This window comes from Camelus bactrianus, chromosome 9 (assembly GCF_048773025.1).
Source record: "Camelus bactrianus isolate YW-2024 breed Bactrian camel chromosome 9, ASM4877302v1, whole genome shotgun sequence".
NCBI classification, from domain to species: domain Eukaryota; kingdom Metazoa; phylum Chordata; class Mammalia; order Artiodactyla; family Camelidae; genus Camelus; species Camelus bactrianus.
The window spans coordinates 40,295,656-40,315,480 of NC_133547.1; the positions used below are offsets into that span (position 1 = coordinate 40,295,656).

At 51.6% G+C, this 19,825-nt stretch overlaps 1 protein-coding gene across 3 annotated transcripts in view; it reads left to right on the plus strand.

Annotated features, from left to right (window-relative positions):
- SLC6A17 (solute carrier family 6 member 17) overlaps nt 1–19,825 on the plus strand; it is a 49,889-nt gene that overhangs the window by 6,425 nt on the left and 23,639 nt on the right. For all 3 annotated transcript variants that reach the window (XM_074370136.1, XM_045511648.2, XM_010948272.3), the window contains 5 exons: nt 10,096–10,466; nt 14,998–15,155; nt 16,735–16,861; nt 17,592–17,773; nt 19,439–19,549. In XM_074370136.1, coding sequence (XP_074226237.1) covers nt 10,184–10,466; nt 14,998–15,155; nt 16,735–16,861; nt 17,592–17,773; nt 19,439–19,549 — 861 coding nt within the window. In that variant the 5' untranslated portion in view covers nt 10,096–10,183. The remainder of the gene's footprint in view (nt 1–10,095; nt 10,467–14,997; nt 15,156–16,734; nt 16,862–17,591; nt 17,774–19,438; nt 19,550–19,825) is intronic.

Below are 19,825 nucleotides of genomic sequence, written 5' to 3' on the forward strand. Positions count from 1 at the left end.
CTCAGGTGTCCTGCGACTTGTTCCCGACGGGAACCCCTCCACAAAGCCACACCGAAGGCTGGTGAGGAAAGAGACACAAACGTTTCTGGTTCTCAGGAAACAGACATCATGTTGAGACTGTAATTAAGGCTTTCTCGTCACTATTCCTTCAAGTGCTCTTTGGCACTCTGGTGGGTGACTCAGGTAATTGGACACCCTTGATCCCTTCTGTCTGTCTCTCTCTCTCTCTCTGAGACAAGAGAAAATAGTGGCTTTTAAAAAATCCAGGTCAGAGGATTTGGGCAGATGCTGTGAGGACCCATCTGTCACCACCGTGGGCCTCCCTTGAGCAAGAAAAGAAGGGAGTGAGGCCTTCACTCATTGCTCTTGGAGTTTTTATTTTTCACATCTGATTAAAAAATTTTTTTTTTCCAAATCAGAACAGTCTCATGCATCTTCCGCCTGGGGCCTGTGTGCCTGTCAGCACCCTAGGTCCTCTGTTTTCCTCTCTCTTTAAATTCCAACAGCCTGGCCCAGGTCACCACCATCTCTAACCACCCTCCCTGCTTTCTCACTGGTACTCCAGTGATCCCTCTTAAAACAGTTGAGTGACATCACCCTCTTCTTGAAAACTGCCAACAGCTTCCTGTTAGCCTTGAAAGGAACCCAAACTTCTTTCCATGGCCGATGAGTCCTGCCTACTAGATGCCAGCTATCCTTTTGTCTCAGCACCTCCCACTCTTCCCTAGCTCTGGATTGCTCTCGGCACAGGGCACTTCTTCTCTGGTCTTTGAACTCAAATGCTGCTCCTACCTCAGGGCCTTTGCACTTTCTGTTCCCTCTGCCCTGAATGTTTTTCCAGAATATCCACATGGCTCGTTGTCTCACACTATCAGGTCTTTATCAGAGTTACTTTCCTAACCCCCTGTATACTGTAGCATCCCTACCTCACTCCATCCCCTCTATATTATATATTCATTTGATATCACTATGGATACAGTATATGCCTCTATATACAATATTAATTATACATTTATCTGATTTTTATTTGTCTTCTGCACTAGAATATAAATCCCCCAGGGCAGGGACATTATTTGCTCTGTTCTCTGCTATACTAGGACAGGGCCTGGTGCATAGTTAGCGTTCAGTAAATATTTGTTGAAGAAAGTAAAGGACAGGAAGGAGAGACAGAGGGAGGGAAAGTATAGAGAGGAGTTTTTAAAATCTCATATTTTAGCAGAATCTATAGTTCATGGGAGTCTCTGGGCTCCATTCTCCTCCAGCCCAAGAGGGAAGTGGAAGATTAGTTGGAGTTCCAAGCACCTGCATCCCCTGCTAGCCCTCTGTGTCCTCAGGCACCTGCGTGCTTGTTCCACTCCAGTTCCAGGCCATCGCAGGACTGTGGGTGGATGCGCCTCTATTCCTGTTTGAGCCCATTCCCCCGTGTTCTTATGTGGAGGGGCAGCTGGTGCAGGTTTACAGTGTGACCCCTGCGTTATCTCATTTTATCCTCATGACAGCCCCAGGAGGTCAGAGCCTCATCCCCATCTTTTCAGGTCCAGAAGCTGAAACCAAGAGAGGCTGTGTACTTTCCCGAAGACTCACAGCTAGTAAGTGGCAGCAGGACCCAGATCCAGGTTTCCCTGGCTCCAAAACCCGTGATCTTTCAGTGTCATGGTTGGGAGTCAGATTCCTGAGTCAGCCTGTGTTGGTGGGGACTCAGGGCCTCAACTTTTTGACTGTGTGCCTTATGTCATCAATTCCAAGGTGCATATTTTTGCACAGTGTCACATCTTAAAATCAGGGTGTGCGATCGAGAATGTTTCAGATCAGCTGTTGGTTAAGTAGAGTGGTGACCTAGTTGGGGGAAAACCTTCCAGGGACCTCTGGTAAGTTAAAAAAAGTACCAGCACCGAAGGGTTTTCAGTTCAGTGAAATATAGGTAGTTAATCCCTCTGAGCCTCTACTCCTTCACCTGTAAAATGGGAATAATAGTGGTACCTGCCTCATACAATTATTGGTGGGGCTACAGGACATAATGGCTGTTCAACACAGTGGATGCTATGGAGTCAGCCCTCCAGAAGTATCGTCTCCGTGCTACTGTTGTCATTGTCTTTATTACTATACCCGACTCTGCCCTCAGCACCTAAATTGTAGTGCGAGGCTCATGCATCTTGCTTGCATACCCACTGGGCATGTGTTTCCCCCTCACATGATATGGTAGAAATGAACCAAAAGATTTTGTTGGCACTGGCCCCGCCCACATTTTCCAGTGCCAGTTCCTCCCCCTGTGGACCATCTGCCCCCTTTCCTGCTTTCCTTCCTCCTTGACTAAGAAAACAAAATACCGACTGCAGAGAACACGCTCGGCAAATGCAGCAAGAAGGTGAGACGGGCTGCAGATGATTCCACTGGCTCCTTTGCCTGTTTGTTGCTTGGAATGGTCCACCAGCCCCTGGAACACTCGGTGCCAAGACTGTGCCCATCCAGGGTTCATGTCTCTGAGGTGAGGATGGAGCCCGTCTGTAAAGTAGAGAAAGGGAAGCACAGACCACGGATACTTTATAAAAGACAAAAAGTCAGTGAATGATGGCCAGACTTCTTAGTCTACCTTAGCTTTAAACTGCTGCTGGGGCATCACATGTTCTTGGGATCATCAGAATATCACGTTGGAAAAGGGGGAATATTTGAAGCTGGAAATCACATCAGACTCTAGAAAATTTGGGGAGCTCAAAATCCACAATTCATTGATTCACTCATTCACTTCATTCATACCATATTTACTGAGCACATGTAGGCACCAGGATTTGACCTTGCACAAGCAAAGACGTTGGGAGCTGGGATAAGGCCTGGAGACCACAGTACAAACCCAGCGAATCTGTGAAATGGAGTTAGGAACCACTGTTCTGTTGGCTTCACTTCTCAGTAAGCTTTTCTTTCTTTTTCCCCTTTATCCATGTGGTAACCAGATGCAGTTGGTAGGCCTTCCAAGGCCTGGGGGTCCTCCCCACATGTGCTGCAGGGCTGCGTGGAATTAGAGCCCCCGGCTGGGCAGGCGACTTCTGATCGGTGTACCATCTCTCTAGTCAGAGCTGTTAGCTTTTCTGCCCAGCATCTTCATGTCAAAGGCAAAGGCAGTGATTTGGATTTCAACATAGGAAGCAGGTTGTTCCTGGAGGGTAGGCAGGCAGAGACGCCGGAGCATCTGTAAGTGCCGAGCTCTGTCCTGTGTTCTAGGCACTGCTGGGCCCGGGCAGTGGAGAGGGGCTGAATACACCCTGAGTCCTGCCCTCAGAGAGCCTTGTCGTTAGGAAAGGGATCAGGCATGTTAACAGCTAGCTATACCAGATAGCCAAATGATCAAAGTGTGAAATAGTCTTCTTAGGAGCCTGCTGTGGAGGGGAGAGAAAGGGACATTCGTTCTCACTTAGAGAATTGCGGAAGGCATCACGGGTGAGACGGGGTTGGGGGGCTTGAGCTGGGCCTTCAAATACTAGAAGCTCCAGTTGGAAGAGGTCGGGGAGTGGTGGTTGGGGGGGGGGGGGAGCCGGGGCTGGGGAGGTGGGAGGGAGCCCAGAGGAGGAGCTGCGCATGCCTGGGCCAGGGCGGTGCGGTGGCAGTGGGAATGAGGGGCACTGGTCTTCTGAGAAGCAGCCTCTGAAAGCCTGGAGGAGAGGTGAGCTGGGAGCCTGCTGCCGGCCTCTAGAGGAGAGAAGGCTTGAGCTAAAGCATGAGGGATAGGAGAGGATAGATCTGAACCTGCTGACAGGAGTTTGCAACCTTAGGATGGAGGGTGAAGGAGGGAGAGGCCGAGAACGGTGCTGGGTCCCTGCCTGTGTGTCCTGGGCGAGAAAACCCAAGGCAGGCGAGTGGCCACCACATCCAGGCCAGGGCCTGTCAGGAGCAGTTTGCCCCAGGGGACCGCCAGAGGTTCCAGTAAGACAATTAAAAATAATTTGGAGGACAGTTTGTGTCTGATAACGGCCTGACCAGTTTTGCTCTCTGTGGAAGCCCAGAGGCTCTGAGGTAATTAGGAGAACTGTGTGGACCACCACTTCGAGTCACCTGGAAATCAGGATGCTGTCAAGTTCTCTGAGAGGAAAGGGCCCAACCTTGCTTCCTTCTCCCCACCTGGATTGGTCGTCGGCCGTATGGCCCGGGGAGCTGGGCCTTCTCCATGGCCCTCCCTCCTGGGGGCTCTCACGGCTCTCCCGCCGTGGAGGTTTACATTTATGGGTGTGCGGTGCTCTCTCCAGACCCCTGAGACCCAAGGGCAGCAAAGCTGGGCATGCTCCATGGGGCTCGGTGAGGCCACCCCTGGGGCGTGGGTGGGGGTCTGTGGTCCCCTTGGCTGCCTGCTTTCCCCAAGATGACAGCTTGTCCACTCAGCCCCCCTGGGGGGTCTCACTTGGAAAATAAGTGACTCCCTTAAGTTTGTCCCTTGAGTTACCTGGTACCACCTCACCAACCCCAGAGGCAGGTGCTCAGAGGGCTGACTTGAGTGTTCCAGAGAGACCCCTTCCCCTTCTCTGGCTGCTGTGGGGTGGAGAGGGGCCCCTGGCTTGGCCTTGGTTGCAAGGTGAGCAGCCCCCACCCCCACCCCCTGGGGTAACTGCTGGGTGCTGCGCTGGGAAAGCTGTTGTGGAGCCATCAGCCCTCTGGCAGGAGATATTTTTACCTGTCTGCCTTTTAGTCGCACTATTTTTTCCTCTTTTTAAGAAGATTCGCAGTTCACTCGCTCATCCTGCCTTTCTCACACGTGCTATTCTGAGCTGTAAGCTGTATCCGTTGCTAAGTGACAGCTAAGCGAAAGCACCGAGCGCTTTCTCGGCGTTTGAGCCCCTCTGCGTTGTACTTTAAGTAATTGAGGCATTCCTTCTAGAGAGTACCAAGGAACTTCATCATCTGATACGCTGCTCGTTTACAACCCACCCCCAGTTACTAGAGGGGAATAATTCGAGTATGGCTGGGCTGGCTGTCAAAACATCCCCATGAAGCCCCAGCGAGCTCTTAGCTGACAGAGGGTGGCCTGACAGACCCGAGAGCCTGCAGTTTCTAGTGCCTGGGGCAGGTCATGCCTGGCTCACACCCACGTGCAAGAGGGGCCCTCTCTGGATATATGCAGAGCTGAGCGGGATCTCAGAGGTCATCCAGACCAACTCGTTTTACACACAGGGAAACCAAGGCCCAGAGAGGTCAGGGCGATGGTGCTGTTTGCATTGGTGGTTTGGTTGGTGGTTGGTCAGGACCAGCATGGGGCCTCTGGATGCCTGGATCACGGCCTGCAAAGGCCCAGGCAGAGAGAATCTGCCTCCTGGTCCTTCTCTGATCCTGGTGCTTGTCCTAGGCAATGCTTCAGGGTTGTTGGCTGGGTATATGTTGGATTTCCATGCTCTTTTCACCTGCACAGGACTCCAGGCTTCAGGGAGCTGGGGGTGGGGGGAAGGAGGGTTATTCCAAGTCACTGATGCCACCTCCCCCTTTAAAGTCATGGAGAGAGCACAGGAGTGAGGAGACCTGGGTGCTGACAGCTGTGTGACATGAGCCACGCACTGTCCTACCCTGGGGCACAGCTGTCCACCTCTCTTCCCAGGCAGGGCTGTGAATCCAATGAGATGACGAGATGAGGTGGGGTTTGTGAGCACTTGCTGGGAGCCGGTACCCTTCTGAGACCTGTACAACCTCTCCTCCCCACGACATCTCGGGGTGTGCCCTGCTCGCCTCACCGACACCTCACAGTGCAGTGAGGTGAAGAAGCTTGCCTGGCTGGCAGTTGGTCAGGGGCGAAGCTGAGATTCGAACCCAGGCAGTCCGGCTTTGAAGCAGAATCACCACCCTATTCTGTGCCAGCAGACTGTGTCAAACACATCTTTAATGCTTGCTAACTATTAGAACTACGAGCTATAGTTTGATTAGTAATGTTGCTAGACTTTACTGAGGCCATGTTTTTATTAGTAATAGTATTGCTGATCTCTGGGTCCAGGACCTGGTGCCGCCTGGCCCTTCGCTGCTGCCCTTTGACCCCGGGGCGAGGCAAGTGGGCCTGGACTTCGCAGGGTGCTGCCCCATCAGCCTCAGGGCAGTACCATTCTCGCTAAGAAGAAAGAACATTTCAGAGATGGTGGTGTTGCAGTATGCTCTCCACCCTCTACCCCATTCCCTCTGCAAACTCATTTCAGCTTTTCCTGAGGAGAAACGGGGCGTTTATGTAATGAAATATAAATAGGGGGACTTACATATTTTTAAATGAATAAAGGCAAACAACAGGAGGCTTCCAGGAGCAGCCACTACCCTTTGGATCCTTCTTGGCGCCAGTCCCCGTGCTCCTCACTTTGTGTGCATCTGCTCACTGAAGCCTCCTCCCTGGGAGACCGGAACTGTCATCAATAGAACTTTTCACCCACGAAGGGGCCGATGCTCACATGATTAAAGTGAGATGGCTGTTCACCCCTCTCACAGCACCCGTCCAAGGCCTTACAGTTGGCAGCAGTGGTAGCTTTGAAGTCAGACAGGCCTGAGTTTGAGACCTCCCATGTCATCCATTCATTCACTCATGCCCTCGACATACATCTCCTGAGTGCCTCTGGTCAAATGTCCCCTCCTCAGGGGCCATAAAATATCAGCCCTCCAGCTTGCAAACTACTGCACCCTCCACTCCATGTTATTTCTCCTGATAGCACAAATCAACACTGGCTTTTTTTTTAATTGAAGTATAGTCAGTTTACAATGTTGTGTTAATTTCTGGTGTACAGCATACTGTTTCAGTCATATATATACATACATATATTCCTTGTCATATTCTTACTCATTACAGGTTACTGTAAGATATTGAATATGGTTCCCTGTGCTATACAGAAGAAACTTGTGTATTTATTTTACATATAGTAGTTAGCATCTGCAAGTCTTGAACTCCTAATTTATCTCTTTCCAACCTCTTTCCCCTCTGGTAACCATTAAGTTTGTTTTCTATGACTGTGAGTCTGTTTCTGTTTTGTAAATAAGTTCATTTGTGTCTTTTTTTTTTTTTAGATCCCACATATGAGTGACATCATTGGTATTTTTCTTTCTCCTTTTGGCTTACTTCACTTAGAATGATGATCTCCAGATCCATCTATGTTGCTGCAAATGGCATTATTTTATTCTTTTTGTGGCTGAGTAATATTCCATTGTGTGTGTGTGTGTGTGCACGCGTGCGCGCGTGTGCGTGCGTGCGTGTGTGTGTATCTTTATCCAGTCATCTGTCAATGGACATTTAGGTTATTTCCATGTACCACTGGCTATTTTGTATGTTTATTTCTTTCTTTAGTATCTGGCCCTCCCACAAGAAGTATAACCTCCACAAGAGGGAACAGGTGACTTATTTTGTTTGCTGCTGTATCCCTCACACCTAGAAACAGAGTCTGCTACAGGGAAGGCTCTCAGTAAATGTATGTCGAGTCAGTGAGTGAATGAATGAAAGAAATGTGAGCTCTCAAACACAAGCCTGTCTAGCCCCAAAGCCCCTGCCCTCCACCACTGCAGCTGTCTTCTTCCTGTGTCAGTCCCTGCTGAGTCTGACCCAGTGGCTTTGGGCAATTCATTTCCTCTCTCTGGGGCCTCAGTTTCCTCATATAAAAGATGAGAATGTTCCTAGGGTCCCTTAAGCTTTAATATCCCAAATGTTGGTCTCTGCTGTCACATGAGCATATTCATTGGGCACAGAAGGTTCTAGTCATGATTGCAGCCCAGCCCAGTGCCTCAGCTTGCAAGTTTGCACCAGAACTTTGCTTCCTGCAAACTGGATGGCACAGGAGGACCCTGGGCCCCTATCCTGTGGTGTGGGATGTTCATGCACATCAGTGACATCTTGGGAAGAAGGAAGAAGCTCATATTGAGTGGATGCCCGTGATTTCCTTGATGCTGCTGTGGGTCTCCTCTGGCTTTACCAGAATGCGTTAATTTTGTCCTCGAGCCCTCCTAGTTTGAAATGATGCCTTCTTCCCTTCACCCCCCCAACCCCTTTCTCATACTAGTGACCAGAGCTGCCACTCACTAATCTGTTTATGAGGAAGCATGTTCTGCAATTGGTCAGCCTCAAGATCAATTCTGTAGACCTGCCAGAATCCCCCTTGGTTTTCTCCAGTTGCAGCGTGATGAGCAGTAAATCATATCTAATGCATTGCAGATTGTTCTGACCCAATCCCGCTGCAGGCAGAGCACCTGCAGAGAGGCTCTGAACTGAGGTGGCCTGGTGATTGCAGTCGTCAGGGGGACTCGAACCCTTCTCCTTAGCTGTAGTTTTTAATAAAATTCCTGATGTACACTGAGGAGTGATGGGGTACCTGGACTAGCAGCCACTGAGTGTGCCTCAGATTTTGTTCTTCCTTTGAGTACCTGAGGACCTGCTTGGGGGAGGGGCTCATCCTGGCTGCCCAGGCAGGAACACAGGTCTCCACCTTGCATAGCTCCTAGGAGCACCATTCACTTGTGTAGCCCGGGGAGGAAGCTGAGGGCTGGAGGGTCCACAGTCCCACCTTGAGGTACCCTCCCAGGCACAATAATGGAGTGGCCAGCTGACCCACTGCGGAGTAGAGTCCCAACTGACAGCTGCGTCTCTTATAGGGAACTGTGAGATCTTTCAGGCAGGCTGGCTCTGTCCCAGTCACTCTAGAGCCCAAGACCCTGACTGTTCCTGGAGTGGCAGTTACTAACAAATCCCTGTCCCCCTTAGATGAGAAGACAGGGAAGTGTCACCTGCCTGTGTGGTCTAAGGGCTGGCCTGGAGAGGGCTGGCTAAACCTACAGACCAGGGTGGACAGTTGTCCCCAACTGCCAGGCCTCTCAGCTTCATCGCATATATAACACGATCCAGCTAGCCAGGTCTCTTTGAAGGTCAGGTGTGGGCTGGAGTCAGCCAAGAAGTCTGGGTCAAGCTCAGCAGGAGGGGCAGTCGAGCACTCTTCCGCCGCACAGGGACCTTGCCCGGCAGTTCAGGTGGCCTGTGTGAGAACAGAGGCAGCTCCTCCCTTTAGTAAAGCAATTACAGAGCCGGGTAATTTACATCCCTAGAAAGATGCAGGGCAACTGCAGGCCGGGGTGTATGTGGTTTAAATTTAAATCCTCCAACCTCCCCTTAATGAGAAGATGCTTCAAAACGGAGCAGAATGTTGGGATCCTTCAAAGGACTAATTTCCTTGGTGCTTTATTTGTTTAAAAGAAAGCATGAATGACAGATGAGGAATGGCAGGAGCAGGGGAGGGTTTTGCCTCCCCCGCCCTCATTGTGCAGACATTATCTGCTGTAAAACTGTCACTGAAGGATGGAGAACCAGCTTTTGGCTGTGGTGGCCCTCAGATAATGTCACTTCTGAGAAATGACCCAGGATTTGTTGGCACCAAGCAAATATCTCTAAGGCTCTGGTGCCAGAATCCTGGTCAGTGCTCCTGCCTGGGGAATGAAGGAGCCTGGGGAATGCTGGTGTCCAGGGGCTCCATGGTAAAAGCTCTAGCCTTTTTTTTTTTCCTTCAAACATTAATGTCCCTTTGAATTGCTTGGAGGTTCTGTGAAAATACAGAGAATGACTCAGTAGATCTGGGGTGGGCCTGAGATTCTGCTTTTGTAACAAGCTCCCCATGATGCCACTGGCTCCTGAACTACATTTTGAATGGAAAAGCCCTAGGGAAGGCAGATGCTGACTTCCCTGGATCCCACCAGGTGGTCTGACTAAATAGAACACAAGAGGGCTAGGACTTGGCCACACCCTGCGCTGCCCTGGGGGTCGGGGGAGACTATGGGACCCTCCAAATGTAGTTGAACATTCTAGTATCTGTGATTATGAAATGGGGCAATGTCGTCGTGGGTGACCCTTTAGTTGGGTTTGCTGTCTGGTGTTGCCTCTTCCGCCCCACTAGGTTTGCCTCTCTGATGATGCTCAGGTAAGAAGGCCTGTTGGGAAACCGAGTGTGCAGAACTCAAGCTCCTCCAAGGGTACCCCAATGGGGTGCAAGGCGAGCTCCACATTCAAGGCCACTGACTGGCCTCCGAGCGTGTGATGGGAAGTTAATTGGGTCATGTCCACTCGGGCCCCCTACCTCTCTGGTGTGGTCAGTTCATCCTCTCCTGCTCACCTGGTTTCAGAGGTCCCTGGATGAGAAGGAGCTGACAGCAGCTGAGTCCCACCCTCTCTGTGTGCTGGGGAGCAGGGCTGCACGGCCCAGGTGGCCCAATGCCGAAGAACAGCAAGGTGACCCAGCGCGAGCACAGCAGTGAGCATGTCACAGAGTCAGTGGCTGACCTGCTGGCCCTCGAGGAGCCCGTGGACTATAAGCAGAGCGTCCTGAATGTGGCTGGCGAGGCAGGCAAGCAGAAGGCGGCAGACGAGGAGCTGGATGCGGAGGACCGGCCGGCCTGGAATAGCAAACTGCAGTACATCCTAGCCCAGATCGGCTTCTCCGTGGGCCTTGGCAACATCTGGAGGTTCCCCTACCTGTGCCAGAAAAACGGAGGAGGTAAGAGGCTTGCCCTGGGAGTGCCCTACAGATGGCCTGGGCTGAGGCAGAAAAGGCAGAACCAGAGCCCTGGTAGTCTTGAGCTCCAACCTACAAGTGAGACTTCCCCGGGAATAGCTAATAGCCAAGTGCTAACAGCTCCCAAGAGGCGGTAGACACGATGATAAGAACATGGGCTCTGGCCCTGGACAGCCTGGGTTCAAATCCCAGTGCTGGGACCCTGTGCAAGATGCTTGATCTCTCTGTGCCTCACTGTTCTGCATCTGTAAAATGGAAATAATAGTAGTTCCTGCCTCATGGGATAGTTGTGAGAATTAAATGAGCTTTTCACGTAGAATACTTACCACTGTAACTGACTTAGGAAAAAGTAGCTGTTGGCCGTTATTATTAAATGCGTATAGGGGGAGGGTATATCTCAAGCAATACAGCTCATGCTTAGCATGCGTGAGGTCCTGGTTCAATTCCTAGTGCCTCCTCTAAAAATAAATAAACCAAATTACCTCCCCCCCTCAATAAAACTGCTTACAGATGCCAGACACTGTTGTAGGCACTCCCTAGATATTAGGCTGAAATACATGGAACTGCTCATGTGACTGTCTTAGAACAGACAAAGCCCCAACTATTGTAACCTCCAAAATCCCTACATGAGGAAGAGTTATTCTCCTCCTCATTTTAGAGACTGCAAAACTGAGGCACAGAGAGGTTAGATAACTTGCTCAAGGTCACACAGCTAGTGATAAGGTCAGGATTCAGACCTGGACAACTTGACCCCAGAGCCTGAGCACTTAATCGCTGCACCAGCTGTCTCCCAGGTCAGAGGGCCCTTCAGGCTGCTCCCTAGTTCCAGTCCACCCAGAGGATCTTGCCCCTGGTACCAAACCCCTTCTACTCATGACTTCTAACCCCCAGGCCCTATCCCCCAGCGCCTTGGAGGCAGGCTGGGATGTTCCAAAGGGAATTTCCTTCGAAACCAGGGGAAAACTAACCAAAAATACGCGAAGAAAAATCCAATGGGCCGAAAACAATGATGTTTTCAGGCTCAGACTTCTGGGCCTGGGAGAGTGATTTGAAGCAGCAGAGAGCTTTCATGCCACTAAGTCCCTGTGCCCTGGGGCTGCCATATTCTGGCCCTTAGGTGTGGCCACAGCAGTTGCAGGCATTTTAACCCTGCTCCTCCCCTCCCTACTCCATAGAACTCTTCCCTGTAGCCTCTCCCAGAGACATGGCCCCATTCAGGGACCCTCCCTTCTCTCCAGGACACAATCTCTGGTCCAGAAGGCAGAGTCTTGCTAGAGGCTTCCCCTCCTTTGCAGTGAAGGGCAGGGAGTGAGAATGCCCACCTGAGTAAGGCCAAAAACGTTCATCTTTCCACTAGGACATGGCCTATTCCCTATTCCTTTTTTTGCCTCTCAATAAATAACTGCCAATCAGAGTTTTTGGTCTGTACAGCATGGCCAGACCCAGGTCACTGAGCTGATTTAAGACTAGCCCAAAGCAAAGATGCAGATGGAAGTGTGTGGTTCCCTTAAGGGGAACTTAAGTGCTGCGAGATGTTGAGAAGAGTTCAGAGTATCCAAAACTACTTTGGAGGACACATTATTTGGAGACTCAGGCGAGCAACCGCTAACCTTGTCCTTTGTGGCTGAGAGAGTCTGCCTGAGCACTCAGTGCTGAATCAGAGTCCCTCTCTCCATCACACACACCTGCCAAGGGCAGTGTTCCTGCCAAAGTCTGTTAGTTCCCAGTGTCGCCGGATGGTTGCCACAGCACCAGACATCGGGAACAACTCCCAGAAGGAAAGCGTTGTCTGGTCTCAGGACTCTGAACTCTCCATTCCATGTTCCTACCTTCATTTTTCAACTCTCCTGTATTTTCCTGGTTTTATAATAAGTCATCTTGTTTTTTGGAAGGAAGCAAATTATTACAGGAAGGAGATGGTTTGTCTGAGAGTCAAAACTCTGGTTTTGAGCCTTGGGTGATCCAGTCAAAACTGCTTAATTCTGGATGGAAACTCTGGAACTCTGCCTAGCTCTTCCAGATGCTGACAGTTTTTTTTGTTCTGCATTTCTCAGTTTGCTTTTTTTTCCTCTTTATTTTTATGAGAACGAGGCAAATGTTCATCAAGTGCTTACTATGGGTAAGTCACTCAATTAATCCTCACAACAGCCCTGTGCAGTAGGTATGCAGTTGAAGCATATGAAACGGCCATTTTCATAAGTCAAAAATCATAAAGATCAGCAATTTCACGTGGTTCTACCTAATATTTTCATCCTCTTTACATAGATGGAAAAACAGTGGCACAGAGAGATCAAGCAATTTCCCCAGAGGCACACAGCTAGTAAGTAGCAGGGTCAGGATTCATACCCAGGAGGTCTAGCTCCAGGGTCTGGATCTCAACCCCTACCCAGTGTGCATTTCAACAGGCTGAGACCAAGTCGGGTTTTTCAAAGCCCAGGAATAAACTTGGGGTTTGCTAGAAGCAAGACCAAGTGTAGACCCAGACATAGGCTATTAGAGATCCAGGGAACCTCAGAGATCCCAGAATCCAACTTTCTATGGCCACGTTCTACTAAACTTCCTAATACCCTGAACAGTGCTCCGAGCTGTTTAGACTGATGACCTGAGGCCCCTGAAAGCCTCTGAAACATCACAAGAAATCCAAGTGTGTCCCAAGTTTTATTCTCTAAGGTGGAAGAGGGTGCATTTCCAAATGATTTCAATAAGGGTTGATATGAAACAGTATCTCTGATTAACCCCAGATCCTTCTCACCCACACTGTAGTCCCCCGAGCACTGTGGTGAGCCAGGCCTCGGTGCGTTGGAGAGACCCGCAGTCTGGTCAGTGCGCTGGGGCCTGAGTGCTGGCTGGTAGGTGCTGGGCCTTTGCTGCGGGATCAGTCTCCCGAGAGCACTTACCTGGAGTCCTTCCCTGGCTCTTTAGGGAAAGGAAAGAAGCATCCACAGAAGATGCCGCCCTACTTCTCTGACCCCAGAAACTCATCCTGCACATCTCGCCTGACCCGAGGACTCACAGGCGAAATACAAAACCAGTGAGGCTGTGTCCCTGTGCTTTCCTCCTCCGCTTCCCTGAGCCGGAGACCAAGAGGCAGAGCTAGGTTAAAAGACAGAACCAGGGGTCCTTCAGGCCCTCCTCCTTTAAGGATCATGATGTGGGGCTTGTTAGTGACAAGTTGGATTCATGTGAGCACGTGACGGTGTGCGTCTATGTGTTTAATGAATTAGATGCTGCTGCATAAACAGGTACGGGGGTTTGCTCCCCTGGAATCCTCTCCTGATTTGCTCTATCCCCACCTCTCCCTCCCGCAGCATGTATGTGCTCAGTTGGCCATATGTGATGTGTGTGTGACGTGGGGGTGTGTGTGTGTGCATGTGCTGAACCTGAGAGTCCTGCCAGCTCTTCTGGGGTAGCATCTGTGCCTTCTGTTGCTCTGATATGATATCCCCACCGCACATGCCTGGTACAGGGTAGATAATGACTGACTATTGCCAAGTGCCTGTTCTTGTGCCCCAGGGATGTCCGACCCCCTGGGTTCCTTGGCAGATTGGGCACATGTTGGGGAGCTTGTGGAATGTCACACTAGGAAGGGCAGAGCAGTATTGCTGGGGATCTTCTGGAGACTCCCAGCTTATGGGGCTTGGTTTGGGGGAGCTGGGTGACAGGCACTGGTGGTGGGGCTGGTCTGACACCTTCAGCAGACAGGCAGGGCTGTGCCAACAGCACTGCTCACAGGACTAGGTTGTTGGCACCGCTCTCCGCAGGGATCACTCATCTGTGTCTAGACATGGTTTTAATTCCCTGCTAAATGCCCTGTCACTTGGAATTGAGATTGTGTCTGCAGTGAGGCCCCGGGAAAACGAGTTTAATTTATCATCTGGAATCTTTAGTGAGATCTTTTCTATCCTTTATGATCCTCCTGGCTACGCTTTCCTGAACTGCTAATTTCTCTCCCATTCCTCCCAATTAGCTGTAGATTAATGGCGATGCTGGTCAGACCCTCTGTCCCTGGAGAGCTTCCAAGCTCTGCTTCCCGGGAGCTGCCCAATCTGCTGCGTCTGCATCTGGTTCAGACGGTGGGAAGACCATGCCCAGGGTCTGTGCTCTGCAGGGCCAGTGAGCCAGGACCCATGCCATCCCGGGCCTCTTCTCTCTGGGCAGGAGGGGGTGTGAACAGGTGTCCACAGAGTACATCTGGAGGTGGTGGTGTGTCTGTCTGTACGATATATATCTGTCCGTCTCTGGGTCTAGCCTTGTGGGTGGGAGGTGTTGACATACATCTGGATCCTCTCTTGGCATTTCGGGTCAGGGGAACCAAGGGGGAGAAGGAGGTCTGGGCGGCCAGCGTGTGGTAGGTCACATGTGTGAGCCAGACCATTCCTGGAGGAGCACAAGGACAGGTGACAGTTTGAGGATGATCAGAGATGTGGCTGAGGCTGTAGGACACGGCTGCCACCCCTCCCTTACCCTGCTGCCGTGCTCCAGACACCCTCCAACATCCCTCCCTCCTCCCCAGGTGCCTACCTGGTGCCCTACCTGGTGCTGCTGATCATCATCGGAATTCCACTCTTCTTCCTGGAGCTGGCCGTGGGCCAGAGGATCCGCCGCGGCAGCATCGGTGTGTGGCACTATGTGTGCCCCCGCCTGGGCGGCATCGGCTTCTCCAGCTGCATAGTGAGTTGGGGGCTGGCAGTGGGCACTAGCCAGGAGGCTGAGGGTCTGCTCTTGGACACAGGGTTTACAGACCGATGTCCTGGGCAGGGTCAAGAGCAGGGAGGGAGACCCTCATCACGAGAATTGCATCCAGCTGGTGTCTCAGGACCACATATTTCCTAATACAAGGAGGAAAGGCTGAGACATATTCACAAGAGGGTGCCTGGGACATCTTAGCCAGAGTTCTCTGGGGTCAGGTGGACCTTCCTGGATACCCCTCTCTGCTTACAGCCCATCACCTCTGTGTGAGGGAGTCCTGTCCTTGTCCCTTGGCTAAGGAGTATTGGAATTTGGGTAAGTGGGTGGCCTTAGTAGGCAGCCCTGGGTCATGGGGTCTCCTTGCCAGTTCGCTGTGCATATGAGCAGAGCCGGAGGACTCAGATAGGAGCCCGTGGCTGACCCAGGAGGGGTGAGGCTTGGAACAATGGGAGACAGGGAGACCCCACTGGCCTGGATGGGGAACTCTGTGAGGGCTCCAGGCTGATCCACAGGGCTGCAGGTGAATCCCCGCTTAGCTCTCTAGGTGAGGAAATTGAACCTCCCTTAAGAGCAAAGCCTGAAGGTGTCTATGTCATATGTGGGATAAAAACTGGAATCTGCTTCTTGAAGGGGCCGAGGCTTAGCCAGGCCTGGCATTCATGAGTGTGAGGGGGTCTCCGCCTTGGATTGAAAGCACCTGAGTAAGGACAGTGGACGTCTTTCCCTCTATATTCCATATAAAGTGCACTGTGGGAGTGTCTGCTCATGCATATGGGGGCTCAGGTGACATTGATGAAGCAAGGGGCTCTCAGCCCTCACGCTGACCAGCAGTGTCACTGATGCAGAGTATAGCCGGGCCCCTGGAGATTAATGGGATCTCTCAACATCCAGAGTGGAGGCAGCAAATCCCTGCGTGTAAAAGCATTGCTTTCAAAGAATCCCCTTGGGCCCTCAGTCAGAATCTGCGGGCTCCTATTTTAAATACAGTCCTATCAAGGTTAGTTACCATGTTTCCAAGAAATGAGAAGTGACATCTTTCTGGAGACAAGAAATGAGAAGTGACTTCTTTCTGGAGACAAGAAATGAGAAGTGACTTCTTTCTAGAGGGAGGCTGCTGACAGTACCAAAGAGAAAGTAGCATTCTGAGAGAAGGGAGGACAGAGGAAACCAATAAGAAGTGTCACAAAGCCTCAAAAAGCCCACCAGTCGGGCCCTGAACGTAGAGGCCAGAGCTGTGCTCACTCCGTAGTCCGGCAGGCAGCTCTGGAATTATAATCCTGAGTCATCAGGAAATGATGGGGAAGTGCTTCGGGCATCTTAGAAGAATTTCAAACTGGAAAGGATTAACATTTTAAGAGTTTATTGCTTAACGGAGAGAACTTTAATATCTGAAACATTCCTCTGTGGATGTCCTGAATAACAGATGAGTGGAGGATTAGGAGCAGGCCCTCAGCTGCCTTTGTCCCATCCCTCTACCTCCTCCTTCAAGGCTGCGCTAGGGGAGGCGAGTGAGGGTGGAGCTGCCTGCAGCCTCCCTGACCCCGCGGACCCTCATCCGCAGGTCTGCCTCTTTGTCGGGCTGTATTATAATGTGATCATCGGATGGAGCATCTTCTACTTCTTCAAGTCCTTCCAGTACCCATTGCCCTGGAGTGAGTGCCCTGTCGTCAGGAATGGGACCGTGACAGGCAAGTATGGTTCCTCCTAGGAACCCAGCTGGGGATTCCAGCCAGCTCTGTCCCCAGAAGGAGCTGAAGGAGCCTAAGAGGCTAAGGCACAGATTCTGGATCTCATTGACTTGCTGTATCACCTTGAATAAGCCACCTACCCTCTCTGATCCTCATTTCCCCTTCTGATGACCTCTTGCCAGCCTATCCCACAGAGTTCTTATGGAGATTGAGTGAAATAGGTAAAACTCTGGAAATTGTGACTTCTGTTTAGTTGTTATTAACTACCCCTACATTACTCTTAACACCAGCCAATCTGGAAACAATCTTAATTTGCATTCCAGTCCTATAAAGGGCTGCATGATTTATCTGACCTCACAGATGGGTAAACTGAGGCCCAGAAGCAACTGTCCCATGGTCACACCACTGAGTTAACCAAGAATCTAGGATGGGAATCCAGGTCTCCAGCTCCTGGCTCAGTTTTCCAAGGAACTTGAGGCCAGTTCTGCCTAACCCTTACTGCCCTCCGCGGATGGACATGGGCAGGGGGATGACATAAGTGGGAATCCAGTCAGATCAGTGTATCCTGAAGCCTCCCTTGGAGAGCCCTCAGGGTCTGCCAGATTCTGGCTGACCCAGAACAATACAATCCCCTTCTGCTACCCAGGCCCGGCTGCTCCGGTTGGGGGTCCAGCAGAGGGGGTCCCACAGCCCTGCCACTGAGGCCCTGTGGGCTTTGCTGTCATTTCAGTGGTGGAGGCAGAGTGTGAAAAGAGCTCAGCCACTACCTACTTCTGGTACCGAGAGGCCTTGGACATCTCCAACTCCATCTCGGAGAGTGGGGGCCTCAACTGGAAGATGACCCTGTGCCTCCTTGTGGCCTGGAGCATCGTGGGCATGGCCGTTGTCAAGGGCATCCAGTCCTCGGGGAAGGTGAGTGGGGCAGGGGTGGCAACCACACCCACATGGGGGGAGAGGATACGGGAGAAAAGAGTGGAGGGCAGGGGGTGGAGAACTCTGGGTCGCCCCTGCAAGGTTCTTTGGGCAGGCTTGGCCTCTGGTTGGCTCAGGATGAGGACACAGCCCCTGAGGAGATGAGGAGAGGATGTATTGTACTGTTCCCTGTGGGCAGCCTGCCAGGAGTGGACTTGCGGAAAATCACTGCTTTGAACCCAGCTGCCTCCTTGCTCAGATAGCTCAGGCCTGCTCTGCAAATTTCAAAGAGAAGGAAAACTGGGAGTTGAGCTGGGACATCGTCTAGATCCTGGTCCCTGGGCTTCCCTAGCAGAAGCTCTAGAGAATTTTGCTCAGCAGTTTTTGGTGAAAACCAACAGCTCCCTGTATCAACAACTAACGGGCTCTGTGAGCAGTTGGGTGCTGGGAGTGAAGGAGGCCTTGGGGGCCTCTTAGGGTACAGACCAGCCAAGACCCACACACCTTCTCGCAGCAGGTCAGATTCCCTTCAAATAAAGGCCCTTTCTTTGTCATGTATCAGTATTCATGGACTGCTGGGGCTGGAAACGGTGCTGGAGATCCCATAGCCCGATCCACTCATTTCACAGATGAAGAAACTGAGGCCCAGAGAGGCGAAAGTACCTCACCTGAGATCAGGCAGCCAGTCTCAGGGCTAGAACTAGAACCCTGGCTGGCTGTCTGTCTGGGGCTCTGGGCTCTTTGCTGGATTTGATGAGCAGGGGAAGCTATGCTCTGGAAAGGTAGGGTGGTCTTAGGCACCGCCTCTTCTCTCTCCAACGGCCTAAATAGTAGCTAGCACTTTGTGGCGCCAATCAGGCATGGCCACATGTATGAATGCATTTGCCACAACAACCTTAAGAGTTAGGAATTATTATACCCACTTTATAGATGAGGAACTGAGGTTAAATAAATAGCTCAAGGTCACCTGGTTGGAAAACGGTAGAGCCAGGATCAGAACGCAGGTGGTCCAGCTCTGGACATGCACACTTATGACCTCGACACCATCCTCCCAAACAGCTCTCTTGATTTGTTTCAGTGCAGCAAACTTCTGTAAGCATCCCCTTTGTGGGAGGCTTTGTGCCAGACACACAGGCATAGAGAAATGTTCAAGAAATGCACGTGCTACAAAATAGCACATGACCTACAATCACAGGCACAGGGGCAGCTTTTCTGATGCTTTTGCTTAGGAGCTGTGCCTATACCCTCCTGGGTGCCTTGTGTCAAAGGAGCTCTAAGGACAGGGGAGATCCTCGTGGGGTTCCCTGGAGTCAGGGACCAAAAAGCAGGCATGAGACATGAAACAATGAGGAGGAGAGAGCAAAGGGGTCCTCACCCCTTTGGCAGCCCTTGTGGGTGGGGAAGCTGCGGGCCAGCTACACCAGCCCTTGAAAGGAGAAAACAAGCCTCAGGCCCAGCCGTGCTGACTCCAGCTTGTCTGTGTGCCTGCTTCTGCCTTGGCTCAATGCCAGATGCGCCGTGGGTTTGGCCCTGTGCCCAGGAGTTTCAGGGCTCTGCTTTCTGCTGCCATCAGAGGAGGCGCGTGTGCACCAGCTGGGAGCAGGGAGGAGGAGGCCGGCTGCTGGAGGGGCTCTGCCCCACAGTGGGTCCCTGTCCTCTCTGCAGGTGATGTATTTCAGCTCCCTCTTCCCCTACGTGGTGCTGGCCTGCTTCCTGGTCCGGGGGCTGCTGCTGCGAGGGGCCATCGATGGCATCCTACACATGTTCACTCCCAAGGTAAGGGTCTCAGGCTCCCAGGGAGCACCGACAGCTCCACGGGGCCTCATCCGTTTCGTGCAGTGTAACACTCACTGAAGATCTTCTGCGTGTCAGGCACTGTGTCAGGTGCTGGAGGGAGGCACCAGGGAAGCAGGCATGGGCACTGCCCTCACGATTCCAAGGAGAGGGACAGCACATCATATGGGTGAAATCAGAAGCTTCAGGGGAAGAGATGACATCTGAAACAAGCCTTAGGGAGCAGGTAGGATTTCAGTGGGCAGCAGTAGGACACTG